Source organism: Dysidea avara, chromosome 11 (genome assembly GCF_963678975.1).
Source record: "Dysidea avara chromosome 11, odDysAvar1.4, whole genome shotgun sequence".
In the NCBI taxonomy this organism is placed as follows: Eukaryota; Metazoa; Porifera; class Demospongiae; order Dictyoceratida; family Dysideidae; genus Dysidea; species Dysidea avara.
This window is the reverse complement of record NC_089282.1, coordinates 20406048-20433049: the sequence shown is the minus strand read 5'-3', so window position 1 is coordinate 20433049 and position 27002 is coordinate 20406048. Positions and strand designations below refer to the sequence as shown.

Genomic DNA, 27002 nt, shown 5'->3' with positions numbered 1-27002 from the left:
TACAGCCAATGCAAACATTGAAGTAAACAGCAAAACTTAAGTGGAAAGATGTGTACTATTTGTGTCTCAGACTGGGCAGTATTTGGACAACTGGTCCCAATATTGATTTAATGATGGAATCATCTTGGTGTGCTAATCCATTAACAACCAAAATGATATGATATTATTTTTGAGCATTTTCCCATTTCTTCTAAATAGTCTGTGGTCTTCACCTTCACAGCCATCATCAACCATGCATAATACTCTTGTTAACACATCCATGTCTTGTGTGAAATAAACAAATGTTTTGTCTTCACACCACACTAAACACCTGGCAAGTATCATCATAACACACTGCTATAAATGGTTATGCAGTTTCAACAATACCAAATGACTTGGAAACAATAAATCATATTACACAATGAATACAAGTGAAGTAGTTTGCATAATTCCAATAGACAGAACATATAACATGTATAATAATAGCAGCAGTCTTTGTTTGGACATCACAATATAATTTATTTACAAATTTGAAGTAAAATTTGAATAGTTACAATATGAAAAATCTAAATACAATAAAAATCCAACTATAGTTCTGTTATTCTGTTGAGGTATTGAAGTGAGAGGTTTTTTTTTTTTTAAAGTTGGGAGGAAAATGAAGGTTGGGTGATACTACATCAATACTCTGTTAGTAGTCTCTGCTCTTTGATTTCAGCAACTGTAGACCTTCTCGGGCCCACTCCACAACTCTCAACAAGGAGCTATAGAAAGGAAGACAATACAATACAATGTAAAACAGTTTCTCCAAACTGAGACAGAATGTTTATAAAAAGTACATATTAAAAGCCAGGGGGAGTCAAAACCTGTATTCATTACATAACCAATATGCTCTTACCTGTGTTGGCTAATAGGTCCATTTCTTCTGTCTAATGTGTCAAAAAAATCTGCAACAAAGAACAAAAACGGTTGGTGAATATTAGCATAATTAACCAAATACACTTTTTTTTTGTCACAGCAAAGTTATATCACTTTTGAATGAATCTATTTTAGCATAACTAAAAGAGTTTAGCTCATAATTAATTGCTTATACAAGCAATCAGTTGCCAGGTGAGTTAGTGTGAATGTTATAACAGTGTAACCATATCTGGCCACACCACAAACTCTAACATTATCACCGAACCATGAGATAAACGCAATGTCGGTTTGTGCTGTATTGTCTAGCCTGCAACAAGCAAAACGCCGGCAATTACTTCAGCCTCAAAGCAATTATTTAAGCCTCAAAGCAATTATTTAAGCCTCAAATCACTCTTGTTACAGCAGCCAACACATCGGTATTGTAAATACCAGATGCGAGTGTCTACAAAACGGGATGTTGATTTAGATTACATTAGCACTTAGTGGCATTGTCTCACTCCTGTTAACTATACGGATCAACAGCCAACAGTCCGGCATTCCTCATGGCCAGAAGGTTGATTTTTCTACAGAAATATTAAATTCACTTTAATACATGGGATACTAATGAATCATATTGAAAGTATTATCGTGCACTGTGCTAATCAACCGTCTGACACTCCTTATGACCAGAAGGTTGACTTTTGCACATCAACATTAACTTTTCCTTATAAATGGGATGCTAACGTCTTTAACACAGATTATATTAAAGGTATTATTGTATGCCACGCTAATTAATAGTCTGTAGCATTTGATTGCCAGATGGTACATTTTTGTGTGCGTAAACATTGACTTTTGCTTGCACACATGGGATGTCGGTGTCTGTAACAGAGATTATAGTATATAATCTTGTATCTGCTCAAGCTTATAATAGACAGATGGTAGGCTTTTGCACGCAGTTATTAAATTTTTCCTTATTCGTAAAGTGGTTTGTAATTGCATTAACAGCTTTAACAGTTTTCGATGATTTCTCTCCTTCTGAGCACAAAGCGAATCCATGCAGCGTTGCTGGGTAACTGCAAAGCAGTATTATCTATTTCTATATAGCCAGACAACACACTCTGACTACCCACTGTTTAGCCAGCTGGACAGTAATTGAATAACTGGATGCAAATAATGGTTAGCGAAGAATTTATGCTTGGGGCTATATATCATTTTAAAGGACTTTTGTACACACGAATATTTAAAACAAAATTTAAATGGGGTGATCACTTATAGATTTCTGCCCTTACCAAGCAAGGTAGGTAGCTATTGACAAATAACACATTAGAATTTTCAAGGAGAGCAGTGACCTTAATTTAACAGGCTATAACTGGCCACAAGGAATGTCGACATTACTACATAGTCACACAAGACCAGACCAAATTTCTTGAGTGATGGTTAGCCTTTTTCCCCGCTCAAAAGGGTGGTGCAGTCTGGCTATGCAAGACTAACTACTTATACATTTAGTGATCTTTCTGGCTCCCAACATAACAGCCTAGGGGTATACATTTGACAATGCTCAGCACATCTGTGACAATTTTGGTGTGTCTACGCATTAATTGATGATGCAACAATGTGGACATGGTGATTCTGTAGGTTTCCAAGATGCTTAGGAGTCTACTAATAACCTGTTAATTCTATTTAACACATTAAGAATGGGCCACATAAACTTTTTCTCATCTACCAATACACTCTTCTCTCTCTATTTTAGAAATTAAATTTAAAAAGTTTTATTACTGGAAACACAGCTAATGAATCTGAACATAAGTACTCCTATCTTCAGGAGGACTTGTACTTTTACACAAGTACTCTCCCCATTCTCCCTGCTTGCCCCTTCAGTAACAGAATTCAAAGGTGGTATCATGACAATTGTACGTGGTCTTGGACCCCCGAAATCAGGATGTCTGACTAATTAGGGCACCTTGAGAACACTTGAACATGTTCCCAAGTTTCCGGAACAGAAAGGCTACATCATTCTCACCTTTAGTTTGTTCACTAATGGAGTCTGCTTGTCTCCAGCTGTCTTGTGCATGGAACAAATGACTGGTGACTGTAAGATGGCTGACAGCGATGCTGAATATATGACCAGGAATGGATACATTGGAAGCAGACGGGCTGTGACAAGAGACACTGTAATCCACACCACTAGTGGTAACACCAGTCCCACTGCCGGAATTTGCTGGAGAGAAACATGGCGATGTGCCAAGAAAAGGAGACCGTCCTTGTGGAATATTCTATTACAACAAACAAAAACATTTGGGTAATTCTACTTGAAATGCAATAAATACACATTTTGGTCCATTAAAGACACTTAAATAGAGGCAGAGTAGAGTTTAAAATGTACAAACTTATTTCACAGAAAACAGCAAGCTATAATATGCATAACAAGGGGAAGCTTTACTCTATTTACCAAATGTGGACTTTCTTGTATGACATGGTACTATTTGAATTGGTTTTAAAGCGATGCATGTACAACTGTACTCTTAGCAACTAAAACACTCTAATAAAACACTCACCTTTGCAGAAAAAAATTCTGACAGGACCTGCACAGTGCAACAAACACAGTATCATCACTAATAATCTTTGGCGGGACAAAATGTCAAACCTTCTGGTTCCTGCTGACAGATTCATTGTTAGACGTTGTCTGGAACACCTTCATACATAACACCGAGTGACAACGCAAGCTACGAGGAAAAGATAATAAATTAAAATAACACAAGATAAAATTATTTAATGCACTTAAACTATTTAATACACTTTAACCTCATCAACACCTGAATATTTCAAAAAGCATAAAGTGTTTCTGTAATCTGTACATTAATACAAATGGGACCATGGAAAAGTATCCTGATTATCAAGGTGTCCTGAGGTGTTCTGATTTCAGGGGTCTAAACGCGTGGACTCTAATACAAATAGGACCTTATACTTAAGTATTCTGGTTATCGAGTATAGTATGGTATCCTTTTGTGATGTGGCTGCACCACAGAACCAAGAACACAGCATACACAAATACAATAAGTCTTATTCAAAATATTCACAACTTCCAGCCAAATGAACAAAACAAAGCAACGCCCTAATCAAGTTTAATACAGTGTAAACTGTGGTAAGAAACGAAGTGAAATCTTGTTAGAAAAGGCTTGGGAAAGTGTTTTTAAGACAATGTATTAAATTAAGGTCCCCACGTACCACAGCACTGACAACATCTCACAGTACACGCCACGGGTCAGCATATTGAGGCCTCCTGAATGAGATTGTACTATATGTCTGTAATATACAATGAATGAAACAAGATAAATAAATACAACCTTCATCTTACTTCAACAATAAAATGGTGGTAAGCATAACGTCTTTGTCAGGGTCTCCTTCATCCTGTAAGCACAACAAGTGCATATAAAGATGTATGAACGTTATACTAGAATGCTTGCCTCTTTGCTGGCACAATAGAGCATATAAGTGAGAGCTGCTTCTAAGTACATTTGAGCTTTCTCTACTACTGAGCTCTGTAGAATAGTAAAGAGATCTAACGTACTGAATTATGTATCTAAATGCATTACCATTCGGTCACCGCTGTGTTTCAATTTCTTTGCATCTTCCATGTAGATTTCTGGCTTGGATAGCCGTGGTGGTGCTGAGTGCCTGCCTTTTCTAGGGTAATGGTGTGAAGATGACCCGGAGTAGTCGTAATCGTAAGGATAATGATGGTCTCCACCACCAGACCAACCGTGATTCCAGTGACTGCTACCTCGAGGTGGCGGTGGTTCTCGATGGCGACTGCCAGAAGAATGATGACGTTGGTGATGATGATCGGGTGATGACGATCGCATGCTGCGACTGTGACGCCTAACAAGAGGAGGGAAAACATGCACAAATTAAGATGATAATGTGGCATATAAGTTTAATATTACTTCTATTGCATACCAATGAAAAGACATTTCTCTCTAAATAAGGACACCTTGATAATCAGGACACTTGTCAATGGTACCATTACTACACACATTTAGACCACTGAAATTAGGATGCCTCTCTAGGATGCATCACATTGTCCAATGTGTTCCACTGTACATATGCAGACTTCAAAATGGTTTAATGAGCTTAACCAAATCTAATGGTGGATTTTCAATTTCACTTTACCTGCCAAAATTTTGAGTTCTCTATTAGAAAGGTCTGTACATCTCTTGTAGTAAAGAATGCAATTCTACTATAGTTCAGAATAGCACCTCTAAATACCCCCCCCCCCCCCCCCAAAAAAAAAGAGACCAAAAGCAGGTATCCCTAAGGTGGTCTAGTTGCATGCATAACTCCAACATACGTAATTAACAAATAGAAAGAAAAGGTCTCCACAATAAGGTGGTAAGCCAACCTCACACACATTTTACTTAACAAAAGAAGACAACCATTACAACTAAAATTGCGAGTGAAGGTGTCCATAAAACAAGTTTCACTTTAAGAAAACATTTCTATATTAGGGCAAGTTCGTAAACAAGCTGACTGAGCTATCGTTAGTAACCACATTTGGGAGGGCAATTTACCACCACTGATAATTTGTGGTCACTACCAACTATCAACAACACCATCACCTGATTAATTTCATGCTAATCCTGTTATGCAGGCTAATCCAGTTAGGCCTGCTAATCAGGCTTTCTAAATCTTGTTAGCTTGCCCATAATTTATTATCGCTATTATACACACCTACCTGTGTGGGCGTGTGTGCTCGCCACCTCTGCTTCTGGCTTGATATTCTAGTGGTTCTCGTGATCCCTCCCTCGATCTGCTACTCCTACAATGCGAAACACAATACAGAAAGCTCCATAAACATACAGCCAACTTTTATTTTTTAAGCATAGTGGAACCGTTTCAAAGTCCAAATGCATGTACACTATTGCAAATGGGACCATGGACAAGTGTCCTTATTAAAGAGGTATCCTGATTTCAGGGGCCTAAATGTGTAATACAAATTAGACCGCATATGGACAAGTGTCCTGATTATCAAGGTGTCAGTTTGTGAGCAGTTCCACTGCACCCCTTAAGTACAAACATTCTCTATGTCAACACACAAAGGATACAGATCAAGTATTAAAGAGATTCCATTGTACCACATTAAAGGGAATAAATGTCCATATTTATAATATAAAAAATTTAGTTAACATAACAATACACCACAACACACAAGATAAAAGGATGCTTTGACATCAAAGGAACTATATGCAAGATGGCTTCAAGTATTAGGTCATAATGAAATGGACAGACAGAACATTGAAGTCACTGCATGCTACAACTAATAAGGAATGTTTGCTCACCTGTGTGAATATGGCGAGTCTCTGGGTTGTTGTGAATAAGAGCTGCTGCATCTTGTTGAGTAATCCTGTGGGTAGTACATATTGTATGAACAACACTAATGGATGGTTGGATGCAACCACTTAGCAACCACCTCTTTAATAAAGACCATTCTTCATGAAGTGGCCATGTCAAAAACAGCTAAGTATGTACTTAAGATAAGAGTAAAGTGGTTAGGTCTGAAGTTATTGTTTCTCCTTTGAGACATTCAAACAATACTGGGAAGACACGATGAGAAAACTGCTAAATAAGAACATTTTGTCTTTATTTTCATTGTAACAGTACAACTAATGCTTGAATAATCAACACACATACGTAGACAACACTTTGTCAAAGTTTGACCATTTACAAATGATGCTGGGCCATTTTAAGAGGCCTTCCCATAAACAAATAAGATCTAAACAGGTGTAAACAACTTTTCAAATACCTCCTTTGACAAAGGCACTAAAAGAAACATTGTTTAAAGACACCAATTATATTTCAAACTCAAGACAGTAGAGAATTGTAGAAATATGTATACCATCAAATACTACATACCTCAGAATTGGTCCGGTCACGGAAAGAAGATTTCTTTTCTGGGGCAGATATCACAATCGGTCTTATCCTAGCCATGGGCTATATAGAGGGAGATAGACACTGTGATTACACACCCACATTCCTGTCATTAATGGCACATCATTCACACAATATAAGCCATCACTGTTAGTGTGTATATGTGTGATGTGTGTGTGTGTGTGTGTGTGTGTGTGTGTGTGTGTGTGTGTGTGTGTGTGTGTGTGTGTGTGTGTGTGTGTGTGTGTGTGTGTGTGTGTGTGTGTGTGTGTGTGTGTGCCTGCGTGCACACAAAATCGCTGAAAATACAGAAATTCAGTGATTAACTACCTGATGATAAACAGTTTATAGGGTGCCTGGCATTTGAAGAAACTTGGTGGGACTAGTTGGTTTGGACATTCTTAACGTCATACAAAATGCTGTTTTCTTTTACAGGATCCCAAATTATATAGACTTTGTCCCTAATATGGAGGGTTTTATTTTGCTAATTTATGACCATGCTTTAGGCATGAACCCATTAAAAATGGGCACTAAGCCAGCAGAATGAAAGAATGTCCATAAGCTTGTCAACAAAATTCCCTTACTCTAATCACTTCATTGCATGATGACATCATAAACAATTTTCCAACTGCAAAAAGGTATTTTTAGATCTATTGATTCATCATTACTGATTACACAGTGGCTTTGCAGTCAAATTAAGAGTCACAAGGGACTGTCCCCTTGACCTAACAAAACCATATGGAATTATCCCCTCAAAGTAATGAGCCACAAAATTGCCAACATGTAACAGAACTGATTTCATTGGAAACACATCTTAACCCTTCGAGGACCAAATTAATTTTCAAGTATGGAGAAATGCGTAACTTTGTGTTATAAGGAAAGCAGTAGCCTTCTGTAAAACGAAGATGGATTATTGTTTGGCATTAACTTAATGGTAGTTTCATACACAACAATAATATCATAACAGTTTTGTTCTACAGAAAACAGTACTTGTGATATGAAGCGAAGAACAGGCGATGTCATCTCCACTGAATGTCCGCTTCGTTATTTCTTTATCGCGTATTCATGAGGTAGTCACGTGATTTTTTTGTATACAAATCGAATCGCCATCACGTGCTGAGTCTAATGGCATTTAGTTTGATGCGCTACGGTGAAGTACTATCGAGATATGGCCGATCAAAGTAGCAGGTGTAGAGTAATGGCGGACGATAATGGAAGAGCTACTTTTTCTTGGCGGCCTAGCAGCGGAGATTCTTTTCAAACCAAGCGATACTTGGTGTGATTTTGTCAGAAATTTCATGGTGAGTATCGTGGTATTAGCGAATTCTTTCTACTGTGTACTGATAAGTAGTTATATCGGCTTATACTAGTCCATGTACTTGCGTCCAATATTCTTGGTAAAGTTAAGTTGATTACTGAGGTGAAAAAGAAGTGTTTGTGGCCAGGGTACATCAATACATTTAATGTAGCGTAACATAAGGGTGTTTAGTATACATGTGGGAAACTTGTTTGTCAAAATGTTTCAGTCTATTTTTGCTGTAGAGAGCATTCTCTGTTTACAGGTAAAATGGTGTGAGGTCAAATGTGAAAGGTATTATGTGAGCACAAAAAAATTTGCCATGTGTGTGCGTGTTGTGTGTGTAGTTTGTACCAACTTACAGGAGACTTTGGTGTGGTGACAGGAGTGGGTAGAGAGCGGCCTGTATAATATTGTCGGGAGATACTAATACGTAGTTCAAGGCCACTTTTTCCCTTTGGTGATGATGACTTGGCTGGCATTTGCGTAGAAGAGTTATCCCACTTAGCTAGTTTTGCTGATTTTGGTTTAGCTGCTTCATCCTCGCTGTCACTGTTTGTTACCTCACCAGACTCTTCCCCCTCCGAATCTGACGAAGAATCCTCTGACATACCGGCTTCCATTGTGCTACTGAAGGAAGTCATTCGTTTGGAGTTGCTGCCTTTTCTTGGCAAAGGCTGAATTGGTGCATTGCTTTTAGGTGACTCTACTGATTTCAGTCTCTTTCTGTTCTCACTGTTCAAAGGTTCAGTTGTAGCAATACTGGGTACTGCATTGTCTTTTGTTGTATCAAGAGTGCAAGGTGCCACGGGAGTGCTTACCTCACTTTGTGACTGCCGTGCACCAGTGTTGCTTTTGGCAGCTGCTGCATCAGGCGCTTTAACATACGACGCTAACATAGTCTTCATGTTCCGTAGACGTTTCATGGAGGTACCTGATTGCCTGTTAACCGCAGCAGGTGCACTGGAAGCTAAAGAATTCATGTTATTCAAAGGGACTGATTCAGGAGTGGCAGTCAACTGTGTCGATAAACTGGATACTGTCTGTTGTAGAATTCGTGATTGATCACCCATGACAATGGCAGTGGTATCTTCAGTAAACAGATCGTCATTGTCAGCTTCACTGTCACTGGAATCATCTTCACTGCTGCTTCCTTCTGATCCACTCGAACTACTGTCTGCATCAGAATCGTGTGGTTTAGCTAATGAGGCTAGCCCTGTGAGTTGTGGAGCCATTACAAAGTGTGATAGGTTGTCTTCTTCAAGTGTTGGTGGCTCTAGTTGAGCAACATCATCATGTACGAGAGGAAATGAGAATGCAGGGTTTGGTCTGAGTGGAGTAATTGTGTCCAACACTGTACCTAAGTCCAAATCCTGTTAAATATGACAACAAAATTACAACTGTTAGTACACGAAACACACATGCACGCACACACACACACACATTACACATACCCCAATAGAGTTGATACGATCAGATTTAGCTGACAGAGGCATATCATCTTCACTGTCACTGCCACTGGAAGAGTCAGAGCTGCTACTGTCATGTCTATCATCATCATTCTCATCCTCCTCCATCATTCCAGCCATCATCTCTTGCTCCCTAATGAAGTAACCATTATTACACCATCTATAAATTACGCAATATGCATGGTCAAATTTATGTATAATATGCATCACTAGGGTAAGCTGCATGGGGTTACAGGGAAAGTGTGTACCAATACACAAAAAGTATTCAGGACATTTGATCATGATCCCAATGGCATGTTGAATGAGACCAGGACAATGAAGACATATCATTAATAAGAACACAATGATAATTAGGACACTTGTCCATGATCCTATTTGTATTGTGTGCATACATTCGATCCCTGAAATCAAGACACCTCATTATAGCAAGGACACTTCAGCACATATGCAAGGTGGATTACACTGTACGATGTATCCAGTCATATTAGACCCTGCCGCACGACTCACGACACACAGAACTAAATCTCATGTACATTCACACTCACATTTCAGCTTGAAGGTTTCTCTTTAAGGAAGGAAGTCCTGTCACTGAAACAGCACTTTCCTATGGCATCAACACACACAATAGATGCTGTATATCATTTAACACAGTGTTACTAACTCTTGTGTATCATGTTTACAACATAATGAATAATATTACAGTACACTGAAACCTCACTGCATGATTAATAAGGGACCATGTCTAGTAGGTCCCAGAAGGTGTATTTCATGACCACATTAATAAGGGCACCTCACCATGTCAAGTAGGTCCCAAATATAGCTAAGGTGTACTTCATAATAAGACCACCTCATCATAGCGACCATGTCAAATAGGTCTCAAACATAACTAAGGTGCACTTCATAACCTCACTGATAGGGTCATCCCATTATTGATTTTTCTAGGTCTCAATGGGTGACCCCTATTAATAATGGGGTTTCACTCTGTATAGTGTGTGCACAATTTGATAAAGGTTGAAGTATTAAACCTCTAAATAACAGAGACGTTGGACCAGTTTTGTATAGCACGTAGCGCTGTGTACATTATAAAGGTAATATTCTTTCTGAGGCAACACTGTATTGGCATACTGGACCCACTCGGACTAAAACTTTTATCATTTTATATGAGGGTGTTTATTATACTATGACCCTTACTTCACAGCTGCTTGAGAAGAGATCTGAGTAGTATTCAATTTCTCAAAGAAAGTAGTTTACCATATTTCACTTTAGTTAAATCACACACAGAATATAGTTTTCAAGTACCAACCTTTTTACAAGTATTCAGAGACACGCAGACTTTTAAAAACAACAATTAAGAAAATTATCTTGGACTCTGCTAGCTAAAAAATTAAATGATATCACTGAAAGCCCACCAACTCTTTTGTCCACTCCAAAAATAAACAAGGACATTAATAATTATATAGCTAATTTTAATTAGAGCTCAACATCACAGGAAAACAAATCTTTAATATTATAATTAACACCAATAAATAAATATGGTGATGCTGAATGATGTCACAAGGTTAAGGATGCCAATTTTGAGTGGGTGAAAAGTTCAGCCACCAGATGGACTTACAGAAAACAGTCCATGTGCAGCCAACTGTAATAATCAATTTATTTTTTGATTTGAGCCAAGCTGATTTTGAGCCATGTAAGGAAGTATAATAGTGGACAAGAAATGTGCAGATGAATATATCAGATTTCATTCTTAAAAGACACTTAAGCACAGAAAACCTGTTTTGTTGATAACAAACCATCGTGTAGCTTAAGGATTTAAAAAAAAAAAAAACCTCTGATAAAATATTTTGGTGCCAACAGGCTTGGCTCCGTCTAGTATTGGTTTGGCTGGCTCTATATATATATTATATACTTACATCAAGGATGTTGTCCAGGTTCCAATTAGTGGCATTATTTCCAGTGATGCTATTGTTGGTAAGAGAAATTGGTAATAATTAGTAACAACTCATCATTTCCACAGTGTGTGTACAAGAGACATGTTGTATTGACTAGATCATGTATACTTGTTGGGCTTTACCTGTACTGATGAGCTTCTTCTTGTTGTCTAATAGAAGCTGCTGCAGTCGTGGATGATGGCAACACCTGTGCAGTATAATAATGGATTATGAGTACGGTTTATCAGTAATTAGGGTTAGTGAGGTACAATGACTTTACCATCATTACACTACACACACGTGCACCCACACACACATTATAATGATCACAGACTTAAAAAGACTATTAATTTTTCCTGTCATTGATGTTAAAAATTTACCAGCATGATGGACATCAATACTATCACATGTATGAGATCACCAATGCAAGCAAGTACACTTAAGTGCTACAATAGCTAGTCTAATAGTTTAATAGTATTCACCACCCTATGGCTATAGCCAGCTGATGACACCTAAGCATAGGAAGAATAGCGTAACATATACAACATTTAAGGCTTCCCACATCAAAAGGAGCAGCTAGGAATTAACACTTGTTCGTCATCTGCTATGGAACACATGCAGCAATAGGATACAAGTTATGTACCACACCTCCCCAAGGACACACTTTGTTACAAATTACCACAATGCAATTACAGCCTACCTGCTCTTTGCTAGTGGCTTTGCCAGAATGTGGAAAGGCAAACGTGAATGAACTCGTCTTACAGGGTGTCTGTATACCTGTTAATACAGGTGAAGTAGACCCAGCCATTTCCTGTAGATGGGAGAAAAGGTTACATAAATGTAACAAGAACTTGTGGGAAGAGAAAAGGAAATTTAAAGTATGGTGGCAGGATGTGGCTTAATATCAAGTTAGAACCCCCTCAGACTGGCAGTTGAGAATCAACTCCACATATGAGGGATGTAACAACAGGAGTGAACCAAGCTCCTCTTCAAAACATGAGGGGAGTTAATGTCACATTTCCCGTCAATTCATCCTGCCACATTTGTCAAACAGCTGCTCGCACAGCTGGTTATGGTGTTGGCATGGCTAGAACTAACAATAAGGCATGGCTACATGGGTGAAGCTTTGTAACTAATGGTTGGCAACAAGCCTAGTCAGTTTGCAAACATGATTAGGATATCCATTTAAGAGTTAAATGGACAACTCACATCAAATATTTTCTGGAGGTACATGGTGTCCTGTGAAACGTCCTGTAGACAAACAAGTTTGTCATTTCGTCTTAGTAACATGTACTAGTTTACCTCAAAAGGTGATAAAATTGGTGACTGCACCTTTTCCACCACCTTTATGTTGCTAAGGACAAAAATATTATCATAGAAAACATGGTGTGTGTGTGTGTGCGCACGCATGCGTGCGTACAGTACTTACCTCAGGTCCAGAGAGCTGGGTTTCTGTGCAACAGGCTTCTTGCTTGGCATATGTAAAGACAACTTTGGTCTACTAGCGTTCAGTTCACTATTAGAAGGAGCCGGCTGATTGCTAGCAGAGTCTTTCACGAGCTCTGGAGATGGAGAAAGCTTCGATTTATGTTTCTTCTTCTTAAGTTTCTTTTCCTTAGACTTTTTATGAGCACTGCTGTCAACTGGTGGGATGGAATCAGTTATGTCTTTGTCAGGTTTAGGGCTTCTTTGTGAATCAGCAATAATAATAGTCTGTTCTAAAGTGGTCCGTACAGTTGGTGATGGTGGCGGAGGTGGTTTTGGAGTGGCCATCTTAGTTGGTTTAGCTATAGCAGGAATAGAGTTAGTTGCTGATACTGCTTTAACTGTAGTTGGCTTGTTATGGGGACTCTTCACTGAAGAACTTTGTGTACCATGAACTGGATGCTGCTTTTCGTTAACAAATGGTTTACCAAATTCCATATGCTTCACTTGTGCTTCTTCTTGTAATGAAGGCTGTTCAGTTTTGACAGCTGGCAGTCTATGGACTGGCTTTGAGGTTTTCTGGTGCACTTGAATTTTATCTTTTTCTTGGTGGGCATGTGGTGGTCTGTGCTTCTCTTTTTCAGATGGTCTCTCCTTGGACATGTGTTGGTGTGGTTTTTCCTTGTGTTTTGGCTTGTTCTCATGTCTCGATGGGGGCCGGGGAGCAGCGGGTTTAGCAGGTTTTGAAACAGGTGAAGTTTGTCTAATTTTGTTATCAGGTTGACTGCCACCACTTGAGTTCATTTGGGAATTAAATTTAGGAGAAATAGAAGACCTTTGTTGCTGTGAAGAATGTAGCGAGTGTCTTTGATGGTGAGCATGTGGATGTCCGTGTGAATGACTACTCCCTGCTTTACTGCTTATCTTAGCAATCTTAGGAATCGACCGCTCTTTGGATAAGTGATGCCGAGAATGGTCAGACATGGAGAAAACATTTTGCTTAGGGTCAATCACTGGAGTAGTTGGTACCGTCTCGGTACCAACTAATGAATCCATCCCTATAGATGACAGTGTTTCCTGGGCATCGTCATAGTTACCTAGACACATCTACGAAACATACAATAAATCAATTCAGAACATTTTCGTTTACAATAAAAACAAGATAATTAAAGATAATGGGATTCAATTTCAGTGCACAATTTCACTTTTAAATTATATAACTAGTCCCTGAATAACAGCTCAGTTCCTTTTTCATTGTGTAATAGATACTGATACAGAGTTTCCTGGTTGATATTGGGAAACTTTTATGTTCCAGGAATATGGCCTATATATCTACAATAATTATGTCACCACAAAACCACAATTTTACATCACACATGTCCACAGCAAATACCATTGTAAACATAATGCACACATCGGGAAGTAGTTGTATTTAACAGCAGACATAAAGAGCGTTCCTTACCTGAAGCCTGTCTCGCAATGATGGGTTTTTGGAGATCTACAAAAACAAAGACCATTTTTACTTCACAGTTGATGCACATAAGTTAAACTTCAATAAAAAGCCAACAAAATTAGCTTCCTGATGGCTATTATCTGGCTTAACTCACTTGTTGATGCTCTCCAAAAGATGGTCTAGAATTTGCACCATATTCATGACCCTAAACAGTTGCAAGAACGAGACACTTAGTTTATCAATTAGCCACCCAAAAGAAGCCTAATACATTCCTGGGGGCTAACGTATGATTGTATAAACAAACAGTCAATCCTATAATGGGTCAAATATTTGCCAACTACAAACTCACCAATTGATGTTCCCTCCTTTTCTGTGCCTCTTGTCTCTTCAGTTTGTTGCTCATCACTATAAGAAACGTGATTTGAAGTTCCCAAAATTATATACACGTGGGAATTAATCCCATTCCTTTCTGGGGATCTGTATTAACAGTCTAAAGGTATTGTTAATGAGTAGCATGTAAAAAGGACACAATATATATTTCGAAATTGATACCAAATTGGTTTTTCCCGCTAATTCCCAAAATTGCTGACTCGGAAAGTTCCACTGCAGGAGACAGGCCAGGCAACACACGTGTCTGTATAGCCTCAGTTAGCCATCCAGCCCTTTAACAACAGAATCAAGTTATAATCTTCCAGATACAACTGTGATGAACCCTTCAAACCGGCTACACAGTGCACACGACCCCTTACTACTGACTTCGTAACCGCTAATATTTTAAAATCTAGCTTCAATTATTGTAACGATTCAAAATAGAATACTAAGATACGATAATATCAATATTAAAGGATAGATACGAGGGGAAATTGTCAGGCGCCGGCGGGTTTCAGGACAATCAACCAGCTACGCCACCATACACAATAACAGACAATTACTCACCCTGGCGTTAGTATCAAGTCCTCCGTAAAGAGGTTCAGCGAATTAAACAGCTCTCTACCTAAAGGCTTTAATGTCATAAGCACATAGAATTCAAGCAGTTTGATGTGACGTCAAAATTCGTAAACAAAACTACGGGAAATATTTGGCCTTTTTCTCTAAATCAAGCACACCACGATGATTACGAAAGACCTGACCTCGACTGTGCAACGCTCCTAGCTATTCTACAGGTATCACTTGTGTTAGAAACAATTTGTGATGTGCTCGGTAGTATAGTTAGTAATTAAATGGGTAGGAAAAGGGAATGTTTGTGTATCACGTGACCAATACTGACCGCCTTTTATTTAATTTTCACCAATTGCAATTAAGCAGTGTACACAAGTATTAATACAATTATTTGCACTGGTGCACTGACATTGAAGCCTGCATCATAGATATTAGTAATTGGGCTATTTTATCTGTGAAGAAACACTTTTGTAAGTAGGATTAAACAATCAAAATATACCAGATTTGTGTAAGCTGTGTAATTGCTCATGCCTTTCATCATTATGATGGTCTCCCTCTCATCAGAGAGTCGTATTTACCTAATCAAGATGGTTATTATGTAATCAACACAATTTGATCTGCTATTTGAAACTCGATGTGCAACCATGTAAACTAGGCCTCTTTGAAACCGCAAGTGTTATATTTATGCAGGTAGCTTGTTCCCTTTCTGAAAAAAAATTGGAGCCAGACAAAACTTTGTCTTTGCTTCCTTAATTTGGATGGCTCATTATGAGAAGTTCTACTTTATGGAAAATATTAATTCTCTATAAATTACGACCCATTTAGTGTGTTTTCAATAGTAGCCTATGTGTGGCTAATGACCCATGGAATGGTGGGACACAGTGGAGTTTTGTTATTATACACAAACATTGGAAAGTAGTCTGGCATTGGTTTAACAGTCAGACCATTCACTTCCCCTCACACCATAAATGTAATATGTTTTATATTTTCAAAGACAGCCAAGGTGCTGATATTTCTAGTGTAACAATGGTCTTCTTGATGTGGCAAGTATATTCATATAGACTGTAAGCTATGTGTCTGATAGCTGTTTACTTTTAAGGCACTAGATAAGAATTCTTCAGCTGGTAGCTGTTGTGGCTTCAAGGTACATTGTGTTAGTGAGACCATCTTTACACTTAGCCATGAAGACTGTGACAGGCATGTGTTTTTAAATTAGTGTAGAGGTTGTGGGTTCATCTGCACTTTATCACATTTTGTTTATTGCTTGGACAAATTATGTGTTTATGAACTTATGGTCACTACAATGAGACGCTCAAATTGTGAAATAAACCTTAGCTATGGTAGGGACTTGCTTGACATGGTACTATAATGAGGTGGTCTTATTAATGAGGTCATGAAGTACACCTTAGCTATGTTAGGGATCTACTGTGACATATTCACTATAATGAGGTGGTCTTATTACTAAAGTCATGAAGTTTACCTTAGCTATGTTTGAGACCTACAGTGGAACCTGTCTTAGTGGTCACCTGTATAGAAGGCCTAAAATGACCAACTTTTTAGTACATTTAAACGGCCAAGAAATTTCAGTCTGAAGGCGACAGGTTCCACTGTACTTGATAGTAAGGTGATCTTATTAATAGAGGAGTTGGTCTCTGTAAATTCTACTCTCAGGGATACTGACATTAAATTCTGTTTTGGGGCCATAACACTTTCATAATTGGAGGGTCCAATTTGATTCATTTCAGCCATTAGTACGACCATCAACACCAATTAGGTAGTGCCTTGGAAACATCAACAACTTCCTTGCAAAAGTGAATGATATGGGAAAGCAATTATCAGGCTTTTCTCGCCCTCCATAAACAAAAAACAGCTGACATAGCAACTGATAATATTAAATTTGCAACCTCCTGTTCGTTAATGAGTATCAGTTACAAATGTACAGGGAGCTATTGTTATTGTGTTACGATATGGTAGGTAGCAACAATAGTGTAACTAATCCCTCCAGTATTATTATATATAGCACACCACACACATACATCTTAATGTAAACTAGGATATATCAGAACTATCTCGAGCAATTGAAGAGTACACGGACCAAATTAAATTGTCACTCTATATTATAGTTTGTATGTTCAAGAGTTCAAATTGTTTATTGTATTATGTAACTTTTGGTGTTGTAGTTAAGCATTGTTGCAAGGTTGTACGGAAAATCAAGGTCAAGAGGCTAATACAGCCTATAGTGATGCCGAGTGCTGTATTAGTCTTGAGACCTCACTACATGTGCTTTTAAGCATAGTATTATTTATGTTGTACTTTGTGCGGGAGGATTAAAGTGTGCCATGTTTTTACTTAGATACTAGCTGTACACTATGAGAAGATTGTTGCCACTGTTGTTTAGTCCCTGTCGGGTAAAACAAAGATTATGTTTGATTATTTTACTGGTGTTACTGCTGTTGTTTGTGATTGGGAGGTGGACATCATTTCAACATTGTGTCCACTATTTGCCAGTGTACCTGCGTACCTTTAGCCGTGGACCTTCATCAATGCACGGCCTTCCAATGTGCTCGTTTTGTAAGGATATTTCACTTCATCTTTCTTGTTACGAAGCAGCGATTCACTTTCCCAATCACAGGTGTATGTGTAACTGTGCATCATTTACTCACTCCAAAAAAACTAACTACCATAATTTGACTGTCCTTTTTCTTAGCACCTATGAGCGTTATACAACGCAAATGCTCCGCATTGAGTTTGACTATTATCAAGCTGCCCAGCTGGATCGCCATATTGATGCACACCTCTGGGGCGAGGGATTTGCCGGATACAATCCACACATATCTTTAAAAAGAAACTTACAAAACAAACACCCTGGAGTTAAATTTGATGTAGTATTCATTCAGACACCTCCGAAATTCAGATTTTCACAGAAGATATATGATGGATTAAAGGAAATAAGTGATGAAACAGCAGTGATATTCAGATTTCATGAGTGTCGTTATGGTATTTGTGAGCCACATGTACTAAACACTGGTGCATCTATTGCCTTATTTGCTTATGCCAGAGACATACATTTGTACCCTCATTTAGAAAAGGACACTTTAATGGTGCATTTGCCACATGTGGTTCACACGCCTTTGTTCAGAAACGTGTCTCATTTAAGTCCTGAAAGAAAGACATCTGTTTTACTGACTGGACGTCTGGCAAGTGCTTATCCGTTAAGAGCAAGATTACATTATTTGTTAGAAGATCATAAAATTGAGGGAGCCAGCAGTAGAAAGCATCCTACTTATACAATGGCCAATAGTAAGACCGCTTCTCTTAAAGCCATCGAACAACAAGAAATAGATTACATTAGATCTCTGGAGTCAGCACAGATAGTGCTTGTCACAGCGTCACGAGGGCGACTACGTCTGATCAAATATGGTGAAGCAGCTGTCGCTGGTGCCTTAATTGTTGGAGACATCCCTCTTGGCAGTGAGTACGAATTTAAGAATATCATGGTGGAAATAAAACCAGAATACAGTGACGACAAAATCCTTAAAACTTTGGAGCACTACCTCTCACATCCAGAAGAGAGGGCAAAAATCGTTTCACAAGCAAGAGAACTGTTTTTGAGCAAATACACTACCCAACATTTCCTCAAGTGGCTACAAGATGTACTAATACTATACAGACACGGAGCAAGGGGGACGTACTACCCATACTATTATATACCACAATCAGAAGTGTCTGGCCAATCCTGTCTGCTGTATTACTCCTCAGAGGGTTGGTATGAGGTATCAAACTTTTTCAGATGATAGGATAGTCAATGATGATGTTTTTATATATGTAAAATATTTAGCATAGATGTTAAAACAGATATCTATCGTGTTGTAATGTCTATGATTTTAGTAATAGTGTATATGATTTTAGTAATAGTGTATATATGCATGCATCAACAATGTACACTTATGTTGGCACATGGGAGTTATAATAACTTCAAAGTTGAGGCATTGTCTACAATGTAACCTCTTTATTCTGGGTAAGGGGTCTAAATCTAAATGTGTGCACACTTAATAGACATGGGACTATGGAAGTGTCCTAATTTCATGGGTGTATGTGTACGGGGACCATGGATAAGTGTCTGATTATGTCCACTTTGAAGTGGTAAATTCAACATGTGCTTTAATGTTACCCACACAAAGTTGTGTATGATTGTAAAGGATTTTATAACAATTGCACATGAACTAAGAGCAAGAATCAAGATACGTTTAATTTGCCGATACCCTATACTAGAAACTCTCCAAGAGGACAACCCACTCATTACAAGTATGGAAACAGATTTTCCGGCGTGACTACGATTTCAGAAAACCATATATTGGAAGAGATTCATAGCAAATTTGGAGAATTCAATAACAGCTCATTTGAACAAATACTTAATTTTTTTTGTTACAAGTAGTAAAAAAAGTTGTAGGAACATAGAACTAAAACTGAGTGACTAGATCCAAAATTTGTAGAATTCTACTTTTTGGCCTAATTGCCATAACACTAAACAGAGTCTTATATAGTCAGTACCTCTAGCTGGAGATTCTTCAGTACATTTGATAGTGCAAAGCAAACAGAGATCAATGAAAACCATCATGCATGTGAAGCTATGGGAATTAGTACCATGCCCTCTGAAACTCCCTCAAATGTTGTAGATCACAAGACTTGATTTCTACACTCTTAATAGTGCACACCAAATAAATGAATACATAGATGCAACCTTTTCTCAAGACAAGCTCTTTGACAACAAGGAATTTTAGAAGCTATCCAGTTAGCTAGGACCAATATATTTCCTCATTGTGGTAACTTTCATTATTGAGGTGGGGATTCTTTCTATTAGAGGTTCAGTTGTGACAACACTTATTACACAAGCACACTCGTCATATCTGAAGATTTCATAGGTGACTACTCGATGAAAATAATTCAATATGACAGCACATGATACAAAAACAGAATAATTTAAACCTGATTGCAATTTCCTACTAGAACATACAATCAAATTGACCTGATTGTCTCTTTCTAACAGAACTTACAACTGATTACTTTTTAAAAATTGAGATGACGAAGCTGTACAACTAATACAAGAACATAAGGCAATAAGGTTCATCCAATATTACAATTAGTTCTGCCCATTCGTTTACACAATTCCGGTACATATCTTACAATCGTTTTATCTTCAAATGATCCTTCGTCTTCTGTATCAAATGACTTCATCTTGTGCCGCCAAGGTACACCGTTCGGTTGTCCACGTTTAGTGACCCTCAACCACCAATCGTATTTTGACTTTGTGTGGTAGTGGTACAAACGAACCTTGTTAGCTCTCTTGGGGAACCACCTAGGGGTAAACCACATTATCGGCCAGTAATCTTCATCAACTGACCAGTAGCCATCATGAAAAAAGAAGTCGTGTATGTTTTTCATTGATTTGAATTTTTGCACCTGTAGAATGTGTTTCCAGTTGCGATAGAAGTGCCCCTGTCTTTGAAAGTATGAGTTTATGACCAAGTCATCTGGTGGTACCAGGTGTCCATTTGAACCAAATCTCGACCATCCTAAAGCCAAGCTGCCATAGTCTTCATAATCAGCCAAAACATCGATTATCTTCTTATTGGAATCAACAGGAAATAAAAATTCATCGTCGTCAAGTAATGCCATCCATTTGTTCTCACATCGGTACGTCTCAATTGCATGCTTCATTGCGGACAACTGTGAATAGCTCACTTTAACGTACTTCCAGTTTGTGTAAGAATATGACGGCCATTTGTGGTAAGTTACATAGCCATCTTTAATGTACGGGTCTAGTATAGTAAGTGGTTTGTCAGTTGAGTTGTTATCGTAGAGGTAGAAATGCTTAATTCCAATCATGATATGAAACTCCAACCATTCCTTTAAATAAGGCTCACTATTTCTAAATATGGTAGCAACCGCCAGCTTGTATTTCTGTGACTCAATTGGGCAGTGTACTGGTGATATGGGCACGCCGAAGGCTAGAATGTACAAGCTAGAAAAATTGATGAAAAATGTAAATATCACTGATATGGCTACTAGTAGAGCTATTAGAGTGAGTACGATCCTCTTCCTCAATAGTTTAGCCTTTACATTCTGTATGAATCCTGTAAAGTAGCAATTCTTTGTAAATTGTGTGTATGTGTGTGCACATGTGGGTATATTTCTGTGTACATGTCTTTTAAATTGCTCTTCTTATTAACAGTTTTACACACAACTATGTAACTCATGGCCTCATTGGCAGAAAGTGTTTACACATCATTCTGACACAATGGTCATACAGAGTGGTGCATGATTTATAATCACAGGCCAAATCAGTACATGATAGAAGTGATTAGGTATGTGTGTGTGTGTGTGTGTGCGTGTGTGTGTGTGTGTGTGCGTGTGTATACGTACGCATGCTACCAACCTACTTGACCCTGCCTGGTCTCCACCACACATAAGGGCCAGGGCTATTAGCCATACCACCCTTGAGTTGGCCTTGCAAACCAACAACAGGGTTAACACCATACACACAGTCCACACATTGCATCTAAGATGGACTAAGAAGAGACTCAGGTCCCTACTATTGTCAGTGGCCCATCCACCCTCATTGGGAATCCATTCATTCATCTAAATTGCTTGTAATTAGCCCTTGGCCAGATGCGTGGGTGTCTTCCATGTGGGTGGGGGACTGGATCAAAGAAGAATCTGGGACAGGCATTCAAGAGTGTGTGTGTATGTGTATAGTGTGCGTATGCGTGCGTGTGCACGTGTGCTTGACCATCTTCATATTCACAATTCACCACTCACCAGATATACTAATTTCAATATCACCATCTTCTGGCACATAATGCCAAACAGCCTAAAAGAAAAACAAAAACAAAAACATAATAGACCACTTAACCCCAGACATTACATTATTGAATGGTGAAGTATAAACTTTAGTACCTGCTTGAAAAGAAACCAACCATTGAAATCTCAAAAAGTAAGAACACAGTGGAGCCCCCTTAACAAACTTCCAAATTAAGAACACAACACAACAAAACAAACAAACAAAAAAATATTTCGATTTCAACAGCTCTGGCTCCAACTCTATTATTGCAGCAGCAACACAAAGAGTCTTAAAAGTATTCACCATTACAGAGAGGTATCCCCTGTAATTAGAACATATAACCATCTGGTCTATCAAGCAATAAAACACTGGTCACCTTGGGATACCACATTAAGATATTCACTATTCATTATAACATCACTGACCATGTAAGGACATGTGACAACCACATTATAACATGACAACACCACAGCAACACTGATAGCATGGAAGTGATGGCTTTATTTGGGACAGTGATGTCACCACACTACAAAAAACTAACACAAGTAACAGTTAGGTCACCAGTATTTTTTTACAGACATTGAATCATTTTTTGGGAGTATGTGGCAAGCCAGAGCCCAACTATTATGGTATACAACTGCCACATAGTAAATTTCCCTACATACCATATAATGTATGGCTCAGAACAAACATTGCTTGCATGTATTTATCAGGTGAGTAGTACTAGCCTAGTAGTATAGTTCATTTTAGCTTTTTGTATAACGTTACAACTTGGCAGGAGGTGAAATTACAAGCCAATTTTTGGTTATATTGTTAGGATACAAGAGTTATTTGTAACACCAATAATTATTGTTGGCAGCAAAATATAATAAAGTTATCATGAAGTTATCAAGTCAACACTCTCATCACACCCAAACAGAGGACTTTAAATAGCTACAACGACGTCCAAGTACAACGGGACTATTTGAGAAGCCCTGGATGAACGTGCTACAACTGTTATTGATCAATGGTGGAAAGGGACAGATAACGCCATTGATAGGCGCCAATACGTTATGACATAATTTGGTGTCAATGAAACTCCCTCGAACTCATTGTTGCCTAAGAACAGAAGTGTCAAACAAAAAACGATGCACCCAAAAATACCCAACCACATTTCCAGGTTATTTCAACAGATGAAATGCATTACCCACACTAAATGTTCATACGAGCATAGTTCAATACAAACGTGTTAATTTACACAAAGAATATTTACGCGTTAGCGTACCTTTAAAAACAAGAGTGGTATCCCAACTCCTTTGTCGGAATTTTTCATTCTATTTTTATAATTACTAACACACAAACCCCAACTTTGACGATGACAAGACATGGACACGCGGAGAATCGGCGAAGAAGACACACGCCCAATGAGATCACGCGAGTGAATTAAATCATGTTGTTAATAAGATAATAAAGACACATATACGGTAGTATTTACACAAATGAACATGCACTTCATATTTATACAATAAATTCTATGTGATTTATAAATACACTATGCTACTATGCTATCTATTGATCTCTGTTTCCATTGGAATTGGTGTGACTGGTGTAACAGGAACCTGATTAAAAGCTAAATATTTGAATGACATTATTTAAAGTTTGTGACTACCTCTGAATCTTTCGCTTCCTTCTGACAGTCCGTATGGTAAAGGGAACCTTCTGATGTTCTCACCGCATCCTTGAAGTGCCATTCTTCGAGATCTTCTTCCCAAAATTGTTCAAAAGTTTCTCCACACAAATGACAGGCCTGAGTTAGAACAAACACTTAATATTGTATACATGAACAGGTGCAGTGTGTGTGTGTGCGTGTGTGTGTGTGTGCGTGTGTGCATGTGTGTGTGTGTGCCCATGCTACCAACCTCCTCATGGTGGCACTCCTGTCCCCGACTGTATGGTAGAAGTACCATGAAGGGACAACTGGGTTTACATCATGCATGCACATAGTCTACGTACACATTGCAGTGAGTAAGAAAAGACTCGGGATTGCCTGTGGCCCATCCACCCTCCTTGGGGAACCATTCACTCATAAAAGGCTTGTAATAATTGGGTCTGTTGGCTTGGGTGGGTGCCTCTCGTGAGGGTGCAGAGATGAAGAAAATCTTGGGACAAGTGGTCAAGTGCGTACATGTGGAGCATACACTGTATAAAACTACACACCTCATTCCCTTCTCCTGGTAACACTTTACAGCTGTTATTACCCTCATCCACTCGTTGAACATCTTCCAGTTGCTCTTGTTCAAACACACTACTCTTCACTGTAAATGAAACCATGTCACATAAAGCAGCATTACTAACTACAAATGTTACCTTTGTCCTCAATCTGTTCCCCTTCCTTCAGATTGTACCAGTCCTAATAACCATAACAAGCAATATAAAAATAAACTTCACGTAAAGAAACCTCACGGGTAAATCAAGTAAGAACACTAGACTTATATTTTTTGCAAAAATCATTTTTATTATTAAAAATCTTAGTAAAGTGTGTGCGCTGATAATGGTATCACATACATCCGGATGGAGGAACCAATTTCTGGATGTTTTTCTCAGACCATCTTTGTCCCGACGATTCAGCTGGAAATGCCAGTCAAGATGGTCGCTGTATTCCTTGCTAGGGACAACTGCAAATCTGAGTCCACATTGGGAACACTGCTCTCCAGCATAAAGCAACTCCACCAATGACGGATAAAACCTAGAATATATTTTTGTTAAAAAGCATAAGAAAAGCAAACAATCACACTTACTGTTTTAAATGAGATATTTTAAGGTGAAGATCTGGAATTTGAAGGTTAGGATTTAGTCGTATTGCTGGTGGCAAATGCTCATCTACTGAATTCACTGGTTTTGCTACACCCTTGGGATCTTTAGCAACTGGAGGTTGCTGCTCCAGTTGCTGCTGCTGTTGTTGTTGCGGCAACAACCCAGTTTGAACTAACTTTGACAATAAATCTGACACATTTACAGGACGGTTAACTTGTTCTAAAATACTAGAAGTTTGAGTACTCTCTTCAACAACTTTTTCACTACTAGAAGTATCACTATTAGTTACTAAACTACTATTAACACCCTGGCTACCAGACTGTTGTATATCCATGGGCTGAGAGGTTTGGTCCACAGTTCTTTCAGCTGGTAGGTTATTGGATTCAGCAGGAGGAGAAATCTTATCTACAACTCCAAGTTTCTGTTTCTGTAATTCATAATATTTGTCTATATCTTCTACTAGTTCGCTATGTTCATCACGGTTTATTCGTCCTGTAGACAATTCTCTGTCCACCTGAATAAAAATTATAAGCATTTTGTAGTTAAACAAGTTACATACTTGTTGCTTGATCTTCTCTTGATGTACAGAGATCAACTCCTCAGGTAGGTCATCAAGATTTAACATGCTTGGTCTGATGTGTATAGAAGAGGTGCTGCACTTTGTCATCTCCTGGCTACCACTTGGTACAGAAAGAGTGTCTTCGTCTTGTTTAATCTTCTTTGCCACTGGGCCAACCTGAACAGTATTGCATATTTACATGTACAAGAATGTAAAGTTAACATACCTGATCATCATCTGAGAAACGCACGTGTTTTGGTGTACCATTTCTTTTAGAATTAGGACCTCTACTAATAGCTGGTTTGAGAGATGTTTCAGATGAGACGTTTTTATGCAACCCCAGTTGTTTCTCTGTTTCAAACCGTTTCTGTTTTTGCTGTTCAAGCAGAGCTTTACGCTGCTCTAGTATCGTGCTGCCTTGTTTGGACTCCTCAGCATTGGACAGTGAAGTTTCTTTCTTCGAGTCATCTACTGTTTGAGTTGCCAATTCACCATCAGGCTAAAAGCAACATGGTAAAATTAGTACACTTTAATCAATGACATTATACACTGGGGTAGTACCTTGACAAATTTTGGGTTTACAAAAATTGTTGGACTTTGTGGTGCGGGTGGAGACTCGGCCGTAATGGGCCAAGCATTGTCGATGGAATGGACGTGTTTGTCGATTGCAACCAGTTTCCGTACTGGGATAATTGCATTCCAAGTCTGGCGCAACTTAAATAAACTCTGCCTCTTCTTTGGGTCCACCTAAAACAGCATACCACATATTTAACAAACCCAAGTATTTAGAAAATAATTATAATTCCCTAACCACTTTTTCAAACGTGTGACAAAAAGTTGCAACAATATTTTTTGAGAACAATTGCAAGTACTCTCCACCAAGGTTCTTCATTATCGAGTCAAGCAGATACAGTATCGGTAACTTCTGATCTGGATGAACCTACATGACAAAACAAAGTCACTGTGAACAAAGACAAACACAAAATTATTAAGTGTTGTTAGTGCATGTTCGTTGTGTGCAACAAAAAAATAACATCGCAACACGTTTGAATATCAATTGTGTCAATTAAAAGTACAAAATTTTTTGTTATCTTCAATGCACATATTACAGCAAATATAAGATGTACAAAATAATTAAGAGTCTTTTTTAAAAAGTTCATTCCTGCTGACTCCTGCCTTCCTTTCTTGACTCTGAAAGAAATTCACGTGATTCTCTCTTCTAGAATACCTTGGTAATTCTCTTTTCCACTATCTGGACAATGTAAGGTGCGTAGACTTTGCTCTTGTCAGCAAGAAGTGTAAGCGACTGTATCAGGACGCGAGAGTTGAATGTCAAATCCTCCAGAGACGTTTCATACTCTTTACAAACCGCCTGGATTCTTTTATGAACATCACTCATTCTAAACTACATTAACTACCCTTAAATCTACCCTACCTACAAACTAAACTCCGCCATTTAATATTCATTCAAAAAATTGGCATGCGGTTTTAAAATATTTT

At 38.4% G+C, this 27002-nt stretch overlaps 3 protein-coding genes across 5 annotated transcripts; 1 reads left to right on the top strand and 2 right to left on the bottom strand.

Moving 5' to 3' along the window:
• Nucleotides 1-341: 341 nt before the first annotated feature.
• LOC136239641 (AF4/FMR2 family member 4-like) lies at nt 342-15464 on the bottom strand. Of its 3 annotated transcripts, none has more exons than XM_066030414.1 (25): nt 15307-15464; nt 14720-14775; nt 14525-14575; nt 14380-14415; nt 12922-14024; nt 12795-12846; nt 12702-12743; nt 12193-12303; nt 11636-11700; nt 11475-11523; nt 10110-10168; nt 9550-9697; nt 8458-9468; nt 6784-6861; nt 6210-6274; nt 5606-5689; nt 4467-4752; nt 4338-4412; nt 4229-4281; nt 4099-4176; nt 3518-3596; nt 3429-3455; nt 2894-3146; nt 875-923; nt 342-740 (listed from the first exon to the last, which is right to left on the bottom strand). In XM_066030414.1, exons 2-25 carry the CDS (start codon nt 14771-14773, stop codon nt 668-670), a joined length of 3981 nt encoding a protein of 1326 aa, XP_065886486.1. In that variant the 5' UTR covers nt 14774-14775; nt 15307-15464; the 3' UTR covers nt 342-667. The 3 variants fall into 3 exon arrangements, with proteins under 3 accessions (XP_065886486.1, XP_065886487.1, XP_065886488.1); XM_066030415.1 differs by having other exon boundaries at nt 14720-14860; nt 15307-15432; XM_066030416.1 differs by lacking the exon at nt 5606-5689.
• Nucleotides 15412-19313, top strand: LOC136239642 (uncharacterized). Its single transcript, XM_066030417.1, has 2 exons — nt 15412-15533; nt 17663-19313. The coding sequence occupies exon 2, from the start codon at nt 17679-17681 to the stop codon at nt 19101-19103; it is 1425 nt and encodes a 474-aa protein (XP_065886489.1). The 5' UTR covers nt 15412-15533; nt 17663-17678; the 3' UTR covers nt 19104-19313.
• A 910-nt stretch (nt 19314-20223) lies between these two features.
• LOC136238799 (uncharacterized) lies at nt 20224-27000 on the bottom strand. The gene is made up of 13 exons (XM_066029397.1): nt 26731-27000; nt 26314-26442; nt 26064-26249; nt 25729-26001; nt 25503-25679; nt 24928-25457; nt 24695-24875; nt 24497-24539; nt 24347-24444; nt 23799-23936; nt 23415-23748; nt 22129-22180; nt 20224-21443 (listed from the first exon to the last, which is right to left on the bottom strand). Exons 1-11 carry the CDS (start codon nt 26899-26901, stop codon nt 23695-23697), a joined length of 1980 nt encoding a protein of 659 aa, XP_065885469.1. The 5' UTR covers nt 26902-27000; the 3' UTR covers nt 20224-21443; nt 22129-22180; nt 23415-23694.
• Nucleotides 27001-27002: the final 2 nt, after the last annotated feature.

Bases quoted from the DNA above. Each gene is read 5' to 3' on its own strand.
- LOC136239641 (XM_066030414.1), bottom strand. From the start codon at position 14,773: ATGAGCAACAAACTGAAGAGACAAGAGGCACAGAAAAGGAGGGAACAT. The intron at 12,744-12,794 runs GTAAACTAGTAC...GTTTGTCTACAG, and splicing joins CAATTTTATCACCTTTTGAG to GACGTTTCACAGGACACCAT. The intron at 4,282-4,337 runs GCAAGCATTCTA...TTGTGCTTACAG, and splicing joins TCTATTGTGCCAGCAAAGAG to GATGAAGGAGACCCTGACAA.
- LOC136239642 (XM_066030417.1), top strand. From the start codon at position 17,679: ATGAGAAGATTGTTGCCACTGTTGTTTAGTCCCTGTCGGGTAAAACAA.
- LOC136238799 (XM_066029397.1), bottom strand. From the start codon at position 26,901: ATGAGTGATGTTCATAAAAGAATCCAGGCGGTTTGTAAAGAGTATGAA. The intron at 26,002-26,063 runs GTACTACCCCAG...TGTTGCTTTTAG, and splicing joins TAAACCCAAAATTTGTCAAG to CCTGATGGTGAATTGGCAAC. The intron at 25,680-25,728 runs GTATGTTAACTT...AATACTGTTCAG, and splicing joins GTTTCTCAGATGATGATCAG to GTTGGCCCAGTGGCAAAGAA.